Source organism: Hyperolius riggenbachi, chromosome 5 (genome assembly GCF_040937935.1).
Source record: "Hyperolius riggenbachi isolate aHypRig1 chromosome 5, aHypRig1.pri, whole genome shotgun sequence".
NCBI lineage: Eukaryota > Metazoa > Chordata > Amphibia > Anura > Hyperoliidae > Hyperolius > Hyperolius riggenbachi.
The window spans coordinates 334835625-334857203 of record NC_090650.1 but is presented as its reverse complement, the minus strand read 5'-3'; the positions used below and the strand labels follow the sequence as shown (position 1 = coordinate 334857203).

At 43.1% G+C, this 21579-nt stretch overlaps 1 protein-coding gene across 4 annotated transcripts in view; it reads left to right on the top strand.

Moving 5' to 3' along the window:
* The window catches only part of PRKDC (protein kinase, DNA-activated, catalytic subunit), a 270531-nt gene that overhangs the window by 159171 nt on the left and 89781 nt on the right, over positions 1-21579 (top strand). For all 4 annotated transcript variants that reach the window (XR_011020922.1, XM_068237357.1, XM_068237356.1 and 1 more), the window contains 6 exons: positions 508-606; positions 4896-5106; positions 5198-5384; positions 10025-10237; positions 15589-15701; positions 17868-17999. Coding sequence is in view for 3 of the 4 variants with exons in the window: in XM_068237357.1 (XP_068093458.1) it covers positions 508-606; positions 4896-5106; positions 5198-5384; positions 10025-10237; positions 15589-15701; positions 17868-17999 (955 nt within the window). In the remaining variant the exon portion in view is untranslated. The remainder of the gene's footprint in view (positions 1-507; positions 607-4895; positions 5107-5197; positions 5385-10024; positions 10238-15588; positions 15702-17867; positions 18000-21579) is intronic.

Genomic DNA, 21579 nt, shown 5'->3' with positions numbered 1-21579 from the left:
TTCCTCAGTATGTGAAAGCCCAGCCAGCTCAGAAGACGATTTATCCAGCTTGTAAAAGATGAGAGAAGAGAGAAGCTGCCCTAATATAAATAATACACAGGCTGTGTGCATAGAGGGGCCTGGAAGGGGGAGTTCATAGCAGAACCACAATACTGAAGAACTTGGCAGCCTTCCAGACACAGGCCGACAAGTCTGACAGGGGAAAGATACATTGATTTATTACAGAGACTGTTATAGTAGAAAGTGCTGCAGTAAGCCAGAACACATTAGAATAGCTTTTGGAACTTGTAGGATGATAAAAAACAGGATGCAATTTTTGTTACGGAGTCTCTTTAAGCGGTTTTTAAAACGTTTTACTCTACTCTGGCGCCTCTGTATACCGAGTTTTTGCTGATGTAATGTCTGAGGGCTCATGAAATGCTCTAAAAGTTCTGAACATTTCATTAAATGTAGTTTTGTTTTTAAAAATGAAATTTATTTAATAGTTTTCTATGCGCCATGTTTCAGGGATGCCGAAAGCCAGATGGATGATGATTCACAGGATGTTTTTAACATGGCTAAAGAGACATTACTTGAAGGACTTGTGGATGAGAACACAGAGCTCCAGTAAGTCTTTTCCTGTTTCAGCTCTCTTATCTGGACACAGTAATTGTTTTACTACCATATTACATGCAAATTGATTTCCAAATAATTACAGTATCACTGAATAGAAACTATAAATTTACCTCAAAGGACAACTGTAGTGAGAGGGTTATGGAGGCTGCCATATATATTTTCTTTGAAGCAATGCCAGTTGCAGGACTATCCTGTTGAACTTCTGTCTTTAATACATTTAGTTATAGACCCTGAACAAGCATGCAGCAGATCAGGTATTCTTGACATTGCCAAGATTAGTTGCATGCTAGTTTCTGGTGTAATTCAGACACTACTGCAGCCACATAGATCAGCAGAGCTGGCAGGTAACTGGTATTGTTTGAAAGGAAATAATTATGGCATCCTCCTTATCTTCTCACTTCAGTTATCCTTTTAAGAAAACCTGAAGTGAGGAAACTCGTTTCATGTCAGCTACTTGCCTGTGTAGAGGGAAGGGTCTGAATAGCATAGAGCCTTCCCATTCCTCGCTCCGTTCCGTCACTCCACTGTCCTCCCCTGGTGAAGTGCTGCGATTGAGTACCTCGCGTCCCCAAGTGCTTCCAAAGACAAATGTATCTGTACCGCTCATGGGCGAGCCCAGTTTGGATGCACTCATCTTTCAAAGTACTCGGGGACCTCAGTACTTCCAAAGGCTGCCTGAGAAGGGCCCAAGAAGTATTCAGCCTAGCACTGGAGCAACGGGGTAGACCGGGGAGGCTCTATGCTATCCAGAACCTTACCTCTACATAGGTAAATAGCTAACTTTTTTTTTCAGGTTCTACTTCAGGTCCACATTGACAAATATTTTAAGATTTACACGGTTCATGTCCTGAATGGCAGCACTAAATAGCAGATTCTGCATGAATATCCAGATCTTAGGCATTCACACGCTGACATAATGCATGGTGAGCAGGGAAATTCCTGCGAGATATTAGAAGCTGTAGTGTAATGAAGATGCCTACCTATTCATCTGGCGGTTTCTTCTCTCCATAGTCAAAGCACCAATTCATCAATAAAGCAGCAGCACCAAACCTGAGTGACCATAGCCTACTGTCTGTTTTGCCATTGCCCTAGTAATTTGGGCTTCTGCTTGGCTCGGGCACATTGCTTGTAATAAGCATTTGTATGTGGAAAGGAGAATAAATGCTATTTTGCCTAGTGCCTGCCATGATCTGTCCTAATTTGCTAGGATTGTGCATGATTACATTTCTGGGTGTTGTGCTTAGGGAACTTCTTACTACTGTGGTTACAGTTTTGCATAATAATGGTGACTAGGGATGGTCAACAAGATACAAATGTATGCAGCTTCATTCAATTGATTAATTTTCAAGCTGCATACATTTTCATTTAAAATGTGCATGATTATGCATCAACCGAGGATTATTTGCATCCCATAGACAATACCTAATCGTGATGCTTCACTAATTGCCATGTGTAGCAGGATAAAAATAAATAAATAAATGGACTTACAGAGAGCACAAAGTGGGCTCTTAAAATGAAAAAAAAAATGTAGGCTTCCTGATCCAGGGGGCTGAGCGGATCAGGTAGCCACAAAAAACGCAGCTCCTGCACTTTTGTGACCTCAGATTCATGACGCTGGAATGAGAGACTCTCATTCACAGCGTGTGGGAGGCGGGGGAGCTGCAGGGGGCGCGGCCAGGGAGAGAGGGCCGCCCAATGGCAGCCCTGGAAACCCTGCAGGAATGCCCCTGGCTGGTGTTTTAAACAGGGAATCTTTCTCCCCTATGTTTACCTCCGAGATAGCGACTGATATCGTTGCTAATCTCAAGGGGCTATGGGGTGGGGTGGGGGGGGGGCAGAGAGTGATGGTGTGGGGGACACAGAGGCATGTCATGAGGCAGAGAGCATGCCTCTGTGTCCCATCTGCCCCCCCATGGAAACTCCTCGGGTTATCTTTAAAACAGTATGAAATTCAACATTTCCTCTTTGTTCTAAAAAAATTATTTACAGCATAAAATGTACTGCCCCCCAAAAAAATTGTCGCAGAACAGCATTCAAACAGTTAAACACAGCACTTTGTTCTTCAGTGGAAAGTCCCTTATACCTAGTACACAAGATGAGATTTTCTGCTGGATTTCCTGCCAGATTGTTTCCAACCTGTCCATTCTGATTTCCTATTGATTGTCCATAGAAGTGAATGGAAAATTGATTAGAAATCAGATCGAGCATGTTGGAAATAATCGATCTGGCAGAGAATCTGCCAGAAAACCTCATTGTGTGTACCTAGATACTGTAGGGGTCGGGGGAAAATGAGTTGAAGTTACCGGGGGCTTTTAATGGTCCCCCACAGACATCCTGTGCCCGCGCAGCCACTCCCCAAGGCTCTGGCCCCGCCTCCGGTTCACTTCTGGAATTTCAGACTTTAAAGTCTGAAAACCACTGCGCCTGCTTTGCCGTGTCCTTACTCCCGCTGATGGCACCAGGAGCATACTGCGCAGGCCCAGTATGGTCTGTGCCTGCGCTATGTGCTCCTGGTGACATAAGGGGAAGCGAGGACACGGCAACGCAGGCGCAGTGGTTTTTAGACTTTAAGGTCTGAAATTCCAGAAGTGAGCCGGAGGCGGGGCCGGAGCGTTGGTGAGTGGCTGCGTGGGCACAGGATGCCTGTGGGGGACCATTAGAAGCCCCAGGTAACTTCAACTCATTTTCCCCCTGACCCCCTACAGTATCCCTTTAAGCTTCTGGCCACATCTGAAGAGGTGATAACATTATCTTTTGTTTACATTTCTTTGTTTGCTACCATTAGTATATCTAGCCAGCAGTGTACTGACACTGAACTGCTCACATTGTATTACCAGAGAGAGCTGAGAAGTATTCGCTGGATACATTATAATCTCACTAATATTATAAATGCGAAAGTTTGGATGTTTGTTACTCAATCACACAACAATGGCTGAACGGATTTGAATGACATTTGGCGCACACATAGTACATTACCTGGAATAACATATAGGATACTTTTTATCCCCATAACCGAAAAGTGGGCAGAGACAAATACAAATTTCCCTGGAAAATGTAAACTGCAGCCATTCTTGCACTGTTAATGGTAGGGTTCTCAAACTTTGCACAGTTGGTCACTGGGTGACTGGGATTAATAATCAGAAAAGTGGATGGAGCCTACAAAAGCAAATCAACCTAATCAAAATTAACCTATTGATTTTCAATAGGAATGTTTAATTGCTGCTGCCATTATTGCATTGTTAATGGCAAAAACCTCAAACATGGTACAGTTGGTCATTGGATGACTGGGGTTTAAATTCAGAAAAGGGGGTGGAGCCACAAACAGACAATCAGATTTGTTTCATTTCAGTGCAAATTTTTGATGCCAAAGACCGCAAAGCTCACAAACCAGGTAATTGAGTATTTGTGTGTTAGGGTTAGAAAAGGTGGGCGGAGCCAACACCAGCCAAATACATACCCGGGCAACACTAGGCCATCAGCTAGTATATAAATATAGCAGCTTGTCCACAAAAGCAAGTATAATTACCATATGGGTAATAAAAAGTAGGAAAACACATTTTTATTGAATGTTTTGTCAGTGTTTCATCCCACTTTAAAGGGACTCCGAGCAGTGCAGAAACTATGGAAAGATGCATATCATTTTAAAGCTCTCTTTCTCCTCTTTCCAATGATATATAAACCGCCACCCTACGCCTTTTAGTTTTCGCTATTTTCGCGATTGAAATTGCCGCGGCCACGATTTCGATCGCAAAAATAGAGAAAACTAAAAGGCGTAGGGCAACGATTTAGGTCGACTTTTTGTCAAAGTCAGCAGCTGCATTCAGCAGAATGGAGCTGCTGACACTGGGGAAAGTGTCGTCCTGTGTAATACAATATAACTATGGCTTGATGGATATCATTTTAAAGCTCTCTTTCTCCTCTTTCTGACGACACCTAAATCGTTGCCCTACACCTTTTAGTTATCTCTATTTTCGCGATCGAAATCGCGGCCGCGGCAATTTCAATCGCGAAAATAGCAAAAACTAAAAGACGTAGGGTGGTGGTTTATATAGCATTGGAAAGAGGAGAAAGAGAGCTTTAAAATGATATGCATCTTTCCATAGTTTCTGCACTGCTCGGAGTCCCTTTAAGGTTCTTCTCTTGCCATTTATTGCACCCATCCTGTATGTAGCTTCAATGTATTGTAAATATATAAGTATTCGGTTATACAGATATTTATGTGATATATGCATATTTCTAATTAGTTTTATTTTTTTTTATTTTGTTCTGTGTCTTTGTAGGCTTATTGTGAGGAATTTTTGGAGTAATGAAACTCGATTACCGACTAGTACAATGGATCGGATGTTATCTGTTCTAAGCACTCTCTATTCTACAAAAACTGAGAAGCACTTTCTGAGCCTGGCCACGAACCTGCTACTTGAAATGACCAGCAGGAGCCCAGACTATGTCAGGCAAATGTTTGAGCACCCGCTGTCAGAGTGCAAGTTCCAGGTAAACTGCACAGCAAGGTGCCAGAAGTTCAGAAACTGCAGTAATCCTTACAATGTGTCTTACTTGTATTTAACATTTTCTTCTAATATAGGATTACACTGTTGATTCCAATTGGCGGTATCGTAGCACTGTTCTCACACCGATGTTTGTGGAAACTCAGGGTTCACAAAGTAGCTACAGACCGAGAACACAAGGCTCTCTGTCCGAAGCAGAGCCAGAAGTGGCCCAGATCAGAGCTACGCAACAAAGCTACCAGTTTACTCCCACCCAGAATATGGGTATGTGCATGTTATTGTTTCTATAGCACAGCTTAATAGTTTCTTCTTGTCCATACGTTGTTTTGAGATCACATGTAACAGCTATGTTTAAAAGATTTTTATAGCAGCATCTGTGGTAGGCCTGAACGATTTTAGGAAAAGATTGAATTGCACGATTTCTGTCAAATTGTGATTTCGATTCACGATTTTCAATACACAACGAGGGATCAGCACACTGATGGTGATTATGAGTTCCCCCAGTATAGGTAGCCACATATAGGTGCCCCCAGTATAGTTTAGCCAGCTATAGGTGCCACAGGACAGGTTAACCAGTGTATAGGTGTCACAGGACAGGTTAACCAGTGTATAGGTGCCACAAGACATGTTAGCCAGTGTATAGGTGCCACAGGACAGGTTAGCCAGTATATAGGTGCCACAGGACAGGTTAGCCAGTATATAGGTGCCACAGGACAGGTTAGCCAGTGTATAGGTGCCACAGGACAGGTTAGCCAGTGTATAGGTGCCACAGGACAGGTTAGCCAGTGTATAGGTGCCACAGGACAGGTTAGCCAGTGTATAGGTGCCACAGGACAGGTTAGGCAGTGTATATGTGCCACAGTATAGGTTAGGCAGTGTATATGTGCACAGTATAGGTTAGGCAGTGTGTATGTGCTGCAGCCTCCAGATCCCCCTCGCATCTGAATTTACCTGCTCCTCTCCCTTCCCCCTCCTCTGCTCGCGGCCCACTTCTCCAGTAACTTCCCATTACAGTCGGGCTGCGTGGTGAGCCGCAGGGAAGAGGCAACGAGTGTTGCCTAGTAACGGTGGCCGCCAGAAAGTGATGTCACACTTCCTGGTACAGGCCCCGAACAATCGCCGCCTCTTCCCTGCGGCTCACCGCGCAGCGTGCAATGCGGTGAGCCCGACTGTAATGGGAAGTTACTGGAGAAGGGGGCTGCAAGTGTAGGAGGGGGAATGGAGCGGAGCAGACCATGCGGCAGCGGCGAAAATCGCTGCTTTGACGATCCCTAGATAGTCATTGCTTTAAATCGTTTTGCCCTAATCTGTGGACAAACCACATTAAGGCCTCTTGCACACTACATGTGATTCCGATTTAAATTTTTAATCGATTTTCACATGCGATTCCGATTTTTAATCATTGCTGCATGTTGCATTTTTTCTGTGTTTTTTTTCTTTTGATAGCATCCAGGGAAAATCAGAATTGCAAATTGGATTTGCAGTGTGCAGGGAGCCTAAGGCCTCTTGCACACTACATGCGATTCCGATTTTTTTTTTTTATTCGATCTGATTTTTGATTCTGATTAAAAACCGTACTGCATGCTGCTATGATTTTTAATCAGAATCCAAAATCGGACATATAAAAAAATCGGAATCGCATGTAGTGTGCAAGAGGCCAACAGTTAACGCGTTTCAGAGCAAAGGCATAGCTCCTTAGTCATATGATTGCTACTCCAGTGTATGCTTATTCAGATATTTTTCCCAGCGCTAGCAGGTACTAATTCTGGCCCTTTTATTTGAGTCACCCGCTCTAGGCTCTGCTCCCACTACTGGGTGGTGCCAGTGATCTGGTAGTAAAAGGATACAAGGGGATAAGGGAGTGCTCTTTAATGTAAAAATGACGCACATAAAAAGTTTCACTTACACTGTATGTGCAAGTAATGCACATGAAAGAGGGGGGAGACTGGGGACAACCACCGGCTGGGTCTCCTCACGGTAAGCCGGTGGTTGTCCCCAGTACACCTGCTACCATCACGCACGGACCCTGCTAGCCCTGGCCAGGCTCGGGAGGCGGAAGGGACTCGCTTATGGCCTCTTACATGTGCATTACTTGCACATACAGTGTAAGTGAAACTTTTTATGTGCGTCCTTTTTACATTAAAAAGTTAACGCACCATTGGAGCGCTCCCTTGTCCCCTTGTATCTTAGTGTATGCTCATTACCTGTATTGTCTTATCCTTGTCTGTAATCTTATTTATTGTAAAACGCTATGTAAATCAATTAATAACAAAACATTATATGAGCTACTACCCAGCCTTGGGACTTTTTTTTTTTTTTTTAATAGTTTCGATCTTTTTAAACTCTTTCCAAGCATATGTCCCATTCATACAATTATAATGAATTGATATTGGCTATTAGACATCACACACACACACACACACACACACACACACACACACACACACACACACACACACACACACACACACACACACACACACACACACACACACACACACACACACACACACACACACACACACACACACACACACGCGCGCGCACACACACGTGCACACACGTATGCACACACACACTGTGCACACACACACACACTGTGCACACACACACACACTGTGCACACACACACACACACTGTGCACACACACACACACACTGTGCACACACACACACACACACACACTGTGCACACACACACACTGTGCACACACACACACACACACACACACTGTGCACACACACTGTGCACACACACACACACACACACACACACACACACACTGTGCACACACACACTGTGCACACACACACACACACACACACACACACACACACTGTGCACACACACACACACACACACACACACACTGTGCACACACACACACACACACACACACACACACTGTGCACACACACACTGTGCACACACACACACACTGTGCACACACACACTGTGCACACACACACACACTGTGCGCACACACACACACTGTGCACACACACACACACTGTGCACACACACACACACACACACACACACACACACACACACACACACACACACACACACACTGTGCGCACACACACACACACACACACACACACACACACACACACACTGTGCACACACACACACACACACTGTGCGCACACACACACACTGTGCGCACACACACACACACACACACACACACACACACACACACACACACACACACACACACACACACACACACACTGTGCACACACACACACACTGTGCACACACACACACACACACACACTGTGCACACACACACACACACACTGTACACACACACACACACACACACACACACACACTGTGCGCACACACACACACACACACTGTGCGCACACACACACACACACACACACACTGTGCGCACACACACTGTGCGCACACGCACACACGCGCACACACACACACACACACTGTGCGCGCGCACGCACACACACACACACTGTGCGCGCGCACGCACACACACACACACACACACACTGTGCACACACACACACACACACACACTGTGCACACACACACACACACACACACACACACACACACTGTGCACACACACTGTGCATCTTAACCTTCCTGTCGGTAATCCAGAGTGTAGCTCGAGCTAGCTGCTGGGAGCTCGATGCAGAGTATAGCACGCAGCGGGTGCTTTTACTCACCTCCTGGGAGATCTGGACATTGGTAGCCGTTCTCCTTCCTGTCCTCCGAGGCTCTGAATCACTCTGGTGAGATCGCCGTCATAAATCTCACTACAGAGTTACTGCACCACGCGGAGGACGGAAGTAAAATTGCAGCTCTGTAGCCCAGGGAGGCGAGTGAGAGCAGGGGCTGCTGCAGAGACTTTGCACCCTGCATCAGCTCAGAATTTGTATTTCATTGACCATCCCTACTTTTTACTTCCATTACTGCATTTACAGTCACTGGTTAAAAATCAAATACATTTTACTTGAATAATCCAGGCATAGAGTGGTTATGCCATTAAAGCGGACCTAAACTCTTGCACAGGATACAAGGAAAACACAGAGAAATCCACCCTGTGTGTGTTTACCAAGAACAGCCTAATTCTTTCATATCTGCAAGTAATCGGAAATTTTAAACAGGGCTGTCGGCTCTGTCTGAACTAGTGATGGTCATGTCAAAGAGAATGCATGGAGAAGAATGTGATCAGTTTGGTTAGGTGACAGATATGTAAGTCTCTGAATTACTAGTCATGATCATGTGCTAAAGCAGGATGTGATCACAGCAAATCAGAGCTTTGCAAATCTATCAGCCGATCAAATAAATTTATCATGCTTCTCCATGAGTTCTCCTAGACATGACCATCACTAAACTGTGCCAAGGTTTTGTGCTATTTTGTTAACTCGGGAGGTTAACCCTTTCTGTGCTTCCAGGAAGTAAACACTGCAGGATCTCTGTTGGAGTTCTGTAAGTTGAAACAAAAATGTTTTTCTTTAAAGGCTATTATGCTGTTGTTTATCTTTTTGAGCAGAGAGGACGTTCTGAGTTAAGGTCCTTTTTAAGGCTAGCTGCCTCAGGGCTGGTTCACACTTGGCGCTTTTTTCAGTGCTTTACTGATCGCTGGCAATCAGCAAAGCGCTACTACTAATGTATCCCTATGGATACATTCACACTGCGGCGTTTGCAATTTTGATCAATCGCAAATGCGCTGCATGCAGCGTCTTTGGGGCGATTGTGCTGTGTTTCTCGTCCTATTGACAGGAATCACAAGCGCAAATCATGCTGAAATTGCGAGATTTGCCACTGATTGCGGACCCGAAAGTGAGCAGCGTGCAAACGCCCAATGTGAACCGGCCCTCAGGCATTTATAATGAGATGTTTTCTTTCTCATTTCTCTGTATAGGCGGTGGAAGGTCTTATAACTGGTTGACTGGAAGCAGCATTGACACGTTGTCAGATTATACTTTAGACACTTCCTCAGAAACCACATCCTCACTGCTACTTACAAGTCGGAGGAGTGAACGGTTTCGTAGAGGTCCATTGAAACCCTTGGGACCTAATTTTGGGAAACAAAGGCCTGGACTTCCGGGGGATGAACCTGACAGCAAAGTTAAAAGTGAGAGAAACCATTACTTTGTTCAATTTTCTTATACACTATTCTTTTTTTTTTATTATTTCTATTTCAGTCTCTGTGTTATAGAGTTTTTCTGGAATTGAGGCTTAAACATAAAGCGCCTAATTGTTTGTATATGTTAAATAAATATTTTGGTACAATGGAGGTGCTTAGGCCTCGTTCACATCATTTAGCGCAGATGGCTGTGCGATTGGAACACAACGCGTCCGATCGCACGCCATCTGCGCTCCTATGCGCTGCGCTGCAGATCCCATTCATTACAATGAATGGGATCTGCGCTGCGATTCCCAAAAATGCGTGCAGCACGCGATAGCGCTATGATGGGAACGGTAGAAGGGCTGTCTATGCCCTTCTACCGTTCTTGCGTGTCGCACACTATACGCGCTGCCAAAATGCGCACGGCAGCGCGTATAGTCTGAACGAGGCCTTACTGTATTGGTGTTATTTCATGATTGATTCAATAGAATCAGCAAAAAATGTTTTCCAAAATATATATGGACAATGACAACAAAATAGGGGTTATCTTAATGGATAAAACGTTAAAGCAATCCTGATTTGAAACTAAACTGTGTTTACACAGCAAGATACAAGTGTTACGGCTTTTAAAGTGAACCACAGGTGAGAATTATATGGAGGCTGCCATATTGATTTACTTTCAACCACTTTAGGACCATAGGCTTACACTCCCCAGTGACCAGGCTATTTTTCACTAATTAGGCCACTGCAGCTTTAAGGGCTCGCTGCAGGGCTGTACAACTCGGCACACAAGTGAAACACCCCCCTTTCTGCCCACCAACAGAGATTTCTGTTGGTGGGCTCTGATCCTTGCTGAGATGTTTTTGTTTATTTTTTTATTTGTTTTTATTTTTAAATAAATTTCACTTTTTTATTTTTATTTTTTCTTATGCCTGCCCTCCCTCCCCCTGCTACCCAATGACAGCGATCAGCTGTTATAAGCTTTAGCCTATGAAAACTGATCGCTTTTGTGCCACCAAAGGGGAAGTGACACGGCTGTCCCGAGTACAACGCTGTCTTAGATCGCAGCACTGTACATTGTAAATAGACGTCCGTTTAACAGTCTCCTAGCGGCGATCGCGCAATCTGCAAAACCCCAGCGTTACGTGGTCTCTTGAGGTTAAAGCAATTCCAGTTGCCTGGCTGTCTTGCTGATCCGCTGCCTCTAATACTTTTAACCACAGACCATGAAAAAGCATATGCAGATAAATAATCCTATTAATAATCCTTACATTTGTGTAGTGCTTTTTTCCTGTTGGACTCAAAGCGCTCAAGAGCTGTAGCCACTAAGGATGTGCTCAATGGGCCTCCCTGCAGTGTTAGGGCGTCTTGTACAAGGGCTTCTTACTGAATAGCTACTGCCTCTGGCCAGCCTCAGTTGTTCTGATAAGATTTGCTGCTTGCTTGTTTCTGCTGTACTTCAGACACTACTGCAGCCAAATAGACCAGCAGGGCTGCAAGGCAACTGGTATTGTTTAAAAGGAAACAAATATGGCAGCCTCCATCACTCTCACCTCGGTTCACTTTGTTTCAATCGTTTTTATTGGGTTTTATAAGATAAAACGTTAACATAAATCTGCACAGACTATATAGACATAGGCATATGGATAGGCTGTAGGAAAGGCTACAGTCGTGTATAGGGTTTAACATCAATAACAATCGTAACAGGAATAATAGGGATAGACATAGTCAAGTTTCAGAGGTATTGTTGACCGGCATACAAAAAGCAACCAGAGGGTTATGGTAGTTTGGGGCATTGCCCTCGTTGTATTATGTAAAGATTAGTCTTGGTGGTTATAATTACGACAAAATGTCTCTTGCTCATTCATAGAACCAAAATTTTGGCTGAGCAAGAGCCTATTTTGTTCCGATTTTGTGATTAGCTAATGTTACCTGTCTCCCAGTGGAGGCAGGAGTAGATATCTGGAAGGCCCGTCTAACAATAAGCAAGGAAAGTAGTAAAGAAGGAAGGGGGGGAGAGAGGAGAGAAAGACGTGGGGATAGAAAGAGAAGTGGAGCAGAGTATGGGACGAGGAGAGAGTCAGCTATTGCAAAACAGTCAGGGCAGTGAGGGCCAGGGTGGCCTCGGGGTGTTAAACCGTGCCTGTCCTAGCGCTGTAGTCAGCCCCTAAAAGATATTCCATGAAGGAAGACCAGATTTTATTGAATTTAGTCATGTTATCTTCTAGTCTGGCTCGTAGTTTCTCGAAGAAGAAACTAATTAATTAATCTGCTCCTCACCAAGTCGAAGGAGAGGAGACTAGAGTTCCATGCTGCGGCAATCGTCAGTTTATTTGCTGTAAAGATATGATTTACCAACGCATTTTGCGATTTAGTAAGATTAGGGTAAGGAAGGCCCACTAAGGTATGAATTGGGTTCCTAGGTATTGGTTGATTGACTAGAGAGGAGGCCCAAGTACACACTCTTAGCCAGAGTCGGCGGACTTAAGCACATTTCCAGCAAATATGGACATGAGTTCCAGAAGCGTTACAGCCTCTGAAGCAGTTTGGGGATGTATCGCTTTTAAATTTGGCCAAACGGGAGGGAACCAAGTACCATCTGAAAAGTAGCTTATAGTTAACTTCAACTAGGTCGGCATTGATAGAGATTTTGGGGATATTGGTCCAAATGTCTGACAGATCTTCAGGATCGATCGAGATATTTAAGTCTTTCTCCCAGTCAACTATGTATTTAGGCTTATGCTTGGATTGTGCATGGGATAATGCCTTATATATGGTTGAGACAGTGCCAGGTGAAAGTGGATCTGTGGCGCAGATATGTTCAAATGGAGTTCTAGTTAAAGGAGAGTCCGTAAAGGAAAGGTGGGTTTTAACAAAATGTGAAATCTGCAAGTATCGGAATCTTTCAGTAGGGGGGAGCTGCTTATGTTCATGTAGGAAAGCTAAGGTTTTCATGCCTGTGTCTGAAGATAAGGCATAAACCGTAGTGAGGTGGGAATTTGCCCACCAGTAGAAACTAGCTGGCGAGATTAAGGCTGCAGGGAAAGAGGGGTTCCCTAGGAAGGATGCTAGGGGCCTGTGAGGGGATAGTAAGTTTCCGGAGTATTTGCAGCTATCCCAAACAGACAGGGAGTGTTTAATTATAGGGTTAGTGATTGTTGTTCTATCGGCTGGGGTGATCCAGAGAAGATTAGAAGGTTTAATTGGGTCTACTAAAAACTCTTCAATATCAACCCACGAAGGTCTATGGGAGTTCAGCTGCCATAGGATTAATGGGGAGATTTGTGCAGCCTTATAGTAGTGTTTCAGATTGGGTACTCCAAGGCCTCCGTCAGATCTTAATCGATATAAGTATAGACTGCGAAATCTCGTTTTTTTAGAGCCCCATATAAAATGATTGACCTTACTCTGGATGTTATTTAGAAAAGAAGCTGGCAGTGGGATGGGTAGCATACGGAAGGCATAGAGGAGTTTTGGAAGGAACGACATTTTTATTGCCGTGATTCGGCCTAGCCAGGAGATAGAGTATCGTTTCCAGCATTCAAGCAGTTGAAGTAATTCTTTAGCTAACATTGGGTAGTTGTGGCGGAATAGGGAATCGTATGCATTTGTAAGAAATATGCCCAGATGTGGGAGTTTGTTGTTCCCATTGGAACACAAAGGCATCTTGGAGAGCTTGCATGAGCCTGTGCGGTAGTGAAACATTCAGCGCCTTTGATTTATCAGGGTTAACTTGTAGGCCCGAGACAGTGCCAAAAGTTGCTAAGAGTTTGTTTAAGGCAAGGAGAGAGTTTGTGGGGCGGGAGATGCAAAGGACCAGGTCGTCGGCGAAAAGGTTAACCTTAAATACCTTTTTCCCCAGTGGTATCCCGTAAATGTCCGGTGAGTTTCGAATTTGGATGGCTAGGGGCTCTATTGCGAGAGCGAAAAGGAGAGGGGATAGGGGGCAGCCTTGACAGGTACCTCTAGTGATTTTAAAGGGAGGAGAGCGGAATCCGTTGTAATGCACGAATGCTAGGGGGGTAGAATATAGGGCCTGTATCCAAGCGATAAAATGATCGCCAAAGCCCCATTTGCGCAGTATTGCAATTAGGTATTTCCATGAAACAGAGTCGAAGGCTTTCGTTATATCTAGGGAAAGGAGCATGGAGGGTATTTGGGCAGTGCGGGCGTGGTGAATGATTTGGATGAGGCGTCTGATACTGTCGCCTGCTTGCCGGTGCGGCATAAAACCTACCTGGTCATTGTGTATGAGGGATGAGATTTCAGTGTTAAGGCGAGTGGCTAGGATTTTGGCCAAGAGCTTAACATCTATATTTAAAAGCGAGATTGGTCTATAATTGGACCAAAGTAGGCTGTTTGTGTTAGGTTTCGGGATCATGCTAATGGAGGCCGTGATGGATTCAGTGTGAAGCTTTGTACCTTTAAGGATGCTATTGAAGGCGCTAGCTAGTTTAGGAGCGAGGACGGTACTCAGCTTCTTGTAATACAGAGCTTTGAAACCATCTGGTCCCGGTTGCTTATTCAGTTTGAGTTGTTTGATTGCCAGTTGTATTTCGGCTAGTGAGATTTCTTGTTCCATTAATTCTCTAAAACCAGCAGGCATACTGGGTATAGGTATATCTGACAGGAAGTTTGATAGTTGACTGGGAGACGAAAGGTCAGGTGAGTTGTATAATTGTTCTAGGTGTTGACGAAAAGTGTCAACTATAATGTTTGGATTAGAGGTGGTTTGGTTTGGGCCCCGTTGTAGGGTAATAGGTTTGTGGGATGAGTCCGTCTGTCGGAGACGCCTGGCTAAGAGTGTGTCTGGCTTATTGCTTTTGAGGAAGAATTTAAATTTAGTATTGGAGAGTTGTTTCTCCGCAGAGTCTGTTAAGCTTAAATTGAGAGCGGTTTCCGCCTTTAGTAATTCGCTTTTGTTATCTGGAGTAGGATTGTTTTAAAAATTAGTGTGTTTTTCCTGGTAAGCTAGCTCTAGTTTGCGAAGACCTCGGTTCACTTTAATTACTTTTCAGAAGAGCTGCCTAGACTGCTAGTCCAACTGCCTCATTTGCATAGATAATGCACGGGTTTATTAACTCTTGCAGTCAAATAAATACAAGAATGAAACCTATAGCTTTGCATGGAGCTTGCATGTAAGTAGTATAAAACAAACTGCCCTGTGCTTGCACTTTTCTGCAGTTGCGGTCTTTTGTTCAGTATTAATAAGGATGAATTTTGTTAGCTGTGTTGATTTTTTTACTACCTTATAATGCTGCTTTTCAGATAGTTTTTATATACAGCTCATGACCAATATTGGTAGATATTTTTACAGAAATGCAAAATAACAAATGTATTTCGTTCACTTGTCCCAGGTATAGTGGAAAGGTCCGAAATATTAAGGTTACGTAGACGTTTCTTAAAGGATCAAGAAAAGATTAGCTTCATGTTCGCAAGAAAAGAAATGGCACATCAGAAAAGAGAAAAGGTATGCTTTGTAATTAATAAAGAAGTTTTAAATTATTTTTAAAATTAATTTAATGCCTTCTGTAGCTTTGTGCATTTAAAATGGTACATACAATATGTGCGGTGGATGTGAACAGATACGGTGTTACAGTTGGAGCTGTATGAACAGATCTGGCTAAAGATGGCCACACACCATGCAATTAAAAGATCCAATTTTACACCAATTTGATAAATATGATCTGTTGTCCCCCCAAAAAATCTTTTTTTCTATTTTTTTTATTTTTTTTAGATTGGTCATGTTGGAAAATTCAGACCAATTTTATCAATAATTGAATGGTGTGTGATGGATTTTGACATTGTTTTCTACAAGAGAAAAAATGTAACTAGTCAGTACATATTTCCCTCAATTTTTTTTTGTATTTTTTTTTTTTTTAAGGTAACCAACCAATTTTTTTGAAGTTTACAATCTTTTATCCCGGAGTTTCGAAAAATGTGTGTGGTACCTCGAAGATTCTGATCCAAACTTTCAATCAACCTGAAAATTGGGTCAGAGAGCTCAAATAGAATCAAAATAAAAACAAAAAATGTATGGTGTGTGGCCGCCTTAAATTTGGCCACACGCCATGCAATTAAAAGATCCGATTCGATAATTATGCTTGGTTGTCCTGAAAAATCGAAAGCTTTTTTTTTTTTTTTTCATTTGATCGAGTTTACCATTTTTGTTCGATAAAAGATCGAGAGTGTTGTATTTTTCTGGTCAATTTTTATCAAAATTGTATGGTGTGTGTGTGTGTGTGTGTGGTAGATTGTCAATTGCTTGATGTACAGAATTAAGCAAGTTTTCAATCATTTTTTTCATAATTGGGGAGAAATTGACACTAATGCATATTCACTGCTTCTGGCCAATCGCGCACAGCGGGGCCAGATACAAGGTACTACGGACAACGGGCAGTGCGGGCACAATGTAAGCTGCTGCAGATAGTAAACGATCACCAGATCGTCTTAACATGAAACGCCCCCCCCCCCCCCCCCCCCGCCCTAAAATGCAAAAGCTTGTTTTATAAAACAAATAAGGGGAAAATCGAAATTGCAACTTCTGAGAGAAAAATTGCAATTTCGATTTTTCCGTAAAATCGAGCAGCCCTAGACACGCAGGAGGATTTCTTTCCCTTAAGCCCCTCTCAACCTAAAAATTGAGTGTCACATCATACAAAATAAGGGAACACAGGGCATATGCAAAAATGTTACACAATTTATTATAAATATCTGTGTAGAAACCTGACACAATAAAATTCCCACCCATAAAACCACTGGGGCTAACTAAATGTGGCACCTGTAACATGTATAGAATACACAGTCCCGAAGTGCACTCCTTATAAAGACCAGCACTGAAAAATTGTAAGCTCTTCAGGCCCATTTATTAGTCCGCCAGAGGAAGGAGGTAAATCTACATCCTCAACCTGTGTGCTAAAATTCGCATGCCTCTATATTAAACAAATATATGTGCGCATTACAGCCACATAATTTTGTGTCAAACCTCTCAGTCCTTTTGGCTACTCGGGCATCACACTTTCAGTAGACTCACGTGACCTCGCACGGAACTGCACTGGAATACCCTCCAAATGAACATGGAGACCTGCTGTACACAGCCATGTTAACAGCGGGGAAATGGCGCTTTAAGTTTGCGCGCTGCAGCACGCTTGGACGCGAACAGGGCGAGAGGACAGAGCACCGCCCACTCAACCCTTCTTCCTCTGGCGGTCACTTGTCCTGTGGACTAATAAAAAGGCCTGAAGAGTTTACAATTTCTCAGCGCTGGTCTTTATAAGGAGTGCACTCTGGGACTGTTTATAATCTATACATGTTGCAGGTGCCACATTTAGTTAGCCACAGTGGTTTTATGGGTGGGAATTTTATTGTCAGTTTTCTACACAGATATTGATAATAAATTTCTACTTAAAAATAGCCCTGGGTTTTAATAGTAAATGTGATCTATACAATCAATGCGTTCACATTTAGAGAAGAAAAAATTATTTTTAAGTAAGCTATAACCATACAAGGGGAAATATACATATGTTGAAATACTTATAAAAAAATAAATACATATTTATGATAAGGCAAGAATCTGCCAGCGATATACAACTCTCAGTATCAAGGCATTTACAGACTATGTATTATTTTATTTCAGACAACAAAAGTTGAGCAAAAGCTAAAGCAAGATGCTCAAGTCACTCTGTACAGAAGCTATCGGCAAGGAGACCTGCCAGATATTCAGATTGCATACAGCGCTCTCATTGCACCTCTTCAAGCTTTAGCACAGGTTAGTTACATCTTTCGCTATGTCTAACTGGAAACCTGAGAAAAAGTGTATGCGATGGTTACTTGCAGACTTCCTGTTGGGATTATTTCAACCACTTCTGGACCATAGGATTACACCCCCCTAGTGACCAGGCTATTTTTTTTTTTTTTACAATTCAGGCCACTGCAGCTTTAAGGGCTCGCTGCAGTGCCGTACAACTCAGCACACGTGATTCACCACCTCACCTTTTCTGCCCACCAACCGTTGGTGGGCTCTGATTGCTTGTGCAGTGTTTGGTTTTTTGTTGAGAATATATATATATATATATATATATATATATATATATATATATATATATATATATATATATATATACTTCTCAAAAATTTGCATATTGTGATAAAGTTCATTATTTTCTGTAATGTACTGATAACCATTAGACTTTCATATATTTTAGATTCATTACACACAACTGAAGTAGTTCAAGCCATTTATTGTTTTAATATTGATTATTTTGGCATACAGCTCATGAAAACCCAAAATTCCTATCTCAAAAAATTAGCATGTCATGAAAAGTTTCTCTAAACGAGCTATTAACCTAATCATCTGAATCAACTAATTAACTCTAAACACCTGCAAAAGATTCCTGAGGCTTTTAAAAACTCCCAGCCTGGTTCATTACTCAAAACCGCAACCATGGGTAAGACTGCCGACCTGACTGCTGTCCAGAAGGCCATCATTGACACCCTCAAGCAAGAGGGTAAGACACAGAAAGAAATTTCTGAACGAATAGGCTGTTCCCAGAGTGCTGTATCAAGGCACCTCAGTGGGAAGTCTGTGGGGAGGAAAAAGTGTGGCAGAAAACGCTGCACAACGAGAAGAGGTGACCAGACCCTGAGGAAGATTGTGGAGAAGGACCGATTCCAGACCTTGGGGGATCTGCGGAAGCTGTGGACTGAGTCTGGAGTAGAAACATCCAGAGCCACCGTGTACAGGTGTGTGCAGGAAATGGGCTACAGGTGCCGCATTCCCCAGGTCAAGCCACTTTTGAACCAGAAACCGCAGCAGAAGCGCCTGACCTGGGCTACAGAGAAGCAGCACTGGACTGTTGCTCAGTGGTCCAAAGTACTTTTTTCGGATGAAAGAAACGTTTGCATGTCATTCGGAAATCCAGGTGCCAGAGTCTGGAGGAAGACTGGGGAGAGGGAAATGCCAAAAGTCCTGAAGTCCAGTGTCAAGTACCCACAGTCAGTGGTCTGGGGTGCCATGTCAGCTGCTGGTGTTGGTCCACTGTGTTTTATCAGGGTCAATGCAGCTAGCTATCAGGAGATTTTGGAACACGTCATGCTTCCATCTGCTGAAAAGCTTTATGGAGATGAAGATTTCATTTTACAGCACGACCTGGCACCTGCTCACAGTGCCAAAACCTCTGGTAAATGGTTTACTGACCATGGTATTACTGTGCTCAATTGGCCTGCCAACTCTCCTGACCTGAACCCCATAGAGAATCTGTGGGATATTGTGAAGAGAAAGTTGAGAGATGCAAGACCCAACACTCTGGGCCTCCATAACACCTGAGCAGTGCCACAGGCTGATTGCCTCCATGCCACGCCACATTGAAGCAGTCATTTCTGCAAAAGGATTCCCGACCAAGTTGAGTGCATAACTGAACATAATTATTTGAAGGTTGACTTTTTTTTATTGGTTAGGATGAAATATGCTAATTTTTTTATAGGAATTTTGGGTTTTCATGAATCATCAATATTAAAACAATAAAAGGCTTGAACTACTTCAGTTGTGTGTAATTAATCTAAAATATATGAAAGTGTAATGTTTATCAGTACATTACAGAAAATAATGAACTTTATCACAATATGCAATTTTTTTGAGAAGGTCCTGTATATGTGTGTATATCTATCTATCCATCCATCCATCCATCCATCCATCCATCCATCCATCCATCCATCCATCCATCGGCTTGCAAAAGTATTCGGCCCCCTTGAAGTTTTCCACATTTTTTCACATTACTGCCACAAACATGAATCAATTGTATTGAAATTCCATGTGAAAGACCAATACAAAGTGGTGTACACGTGAGAAGTGGAACAAAAATCATACATGATTCCAAACATTTTTTACAAATCAATAACTGCAAAGTGGGGTGTGCATAATTATTTAGCCACCTTTGGTCTGAGTGCAGTCAGTTGCCCATAGACATTGCTTGATGAGTGCTAATGACTAAATGGAGTGCACCTGTGTGTAGTCTAATGTCAGTACAAATACAGCTGCTCTGTGACGGCCTCAGAGGTTGTCTAAGAGGATATTGGGAGCAACAACACCATGAAGTCCAAAGAACACACCAGACAGGTCAGGGATAAAGTTATTGAGAAATTTAAAGCAGGCTTTGGCTACAAAAAGATTTCCAAAGCTTTGAACATCCCACAGAGCACTGTTCAAACTATCATTCAGAAATGGAAGGAGTACGGCACAACTGTAAAACTACTTAGACAAGGCCGTCCACCTAAACTCACAGGCCGAACAAGGAGAGCGCTGATCAGAAATGCAGTCAAGAGGCCCATGGTGACTCTGGACGAGCTGCAGAGATCTACAGCTCAGGTGGAGGAATCTGTATATAGGACAACTATTAGTCATGCACTGCACAAAGTTGGCCTTTATGGAAGAATGGCAAGAAGAAAGCCGTTGTTAACAGAAAAGCATAAGAATTCCCGTTTGCAGTTTGCCACAAGCCATGTGGGGAACCCAGCAAATATATGGAAGAAGGTGCTCTGGTCAGATGAGATCAAAACAGAACTTTTTGGACAAAATGCAAAACGCTATGTGTGGCGGAAAACTAACACTGCACATCACTCTGAACACACCATCCCCACTGTCAAATATGGTGGTGGCACCATCATGCTCTGGGGGTGCTTCTCTTCAGCAGGGACAGGGAAGCTGGTCAGAGTTGATGGGAAGATGGATGGAGCCAAATACAGGGCAGTCTTGGAAGAAAACCTCTTGGAGTCTGCAAAAGACTGGAGACTGGGACGGAGGTTCACCTTCCAGCAGGACAACGACCCTAAACATAAAGCCAGGCCAACAATGGAATGGTTTAAAACAAAACCTATCCATGTGTTAGAATGGCCCAGTCAAAGTTCAGATCTAAATCCAATCGAGAATCTGTGGCAAGATATGAAAACTGCTGTTCACAAACGCTGCCCATCTAATCTGACTGAGCTGGAGCTGTTTTGCAAAGAAGAATGGGCAAGGATTTCAGTCTCTAGATGCGCAAAGCTGGTAGAGACATACCCTAAAAGACTATTGACTCAGGGGGCTGAACAATTACGCACACCCCACTTTGCAGTTATTTATTTGTAAAAAATGTTTGGAATGATGTATGATTTTCATTCCACTTCTCACGTGTACACCACTTTGTATTGGTATTTCACGTGGAATTTCAATACAATTGATTCATGTTTGTGGCAGTAATGTGACAAAATGTGGAAAACTTCAAGGGGGCCGAGTACTTTTGCAAGCCACTGTACATACATCTTTAAATAATAAATAAGGGGGTTAATACACAACTTTCGAGAGCTGATCCTGA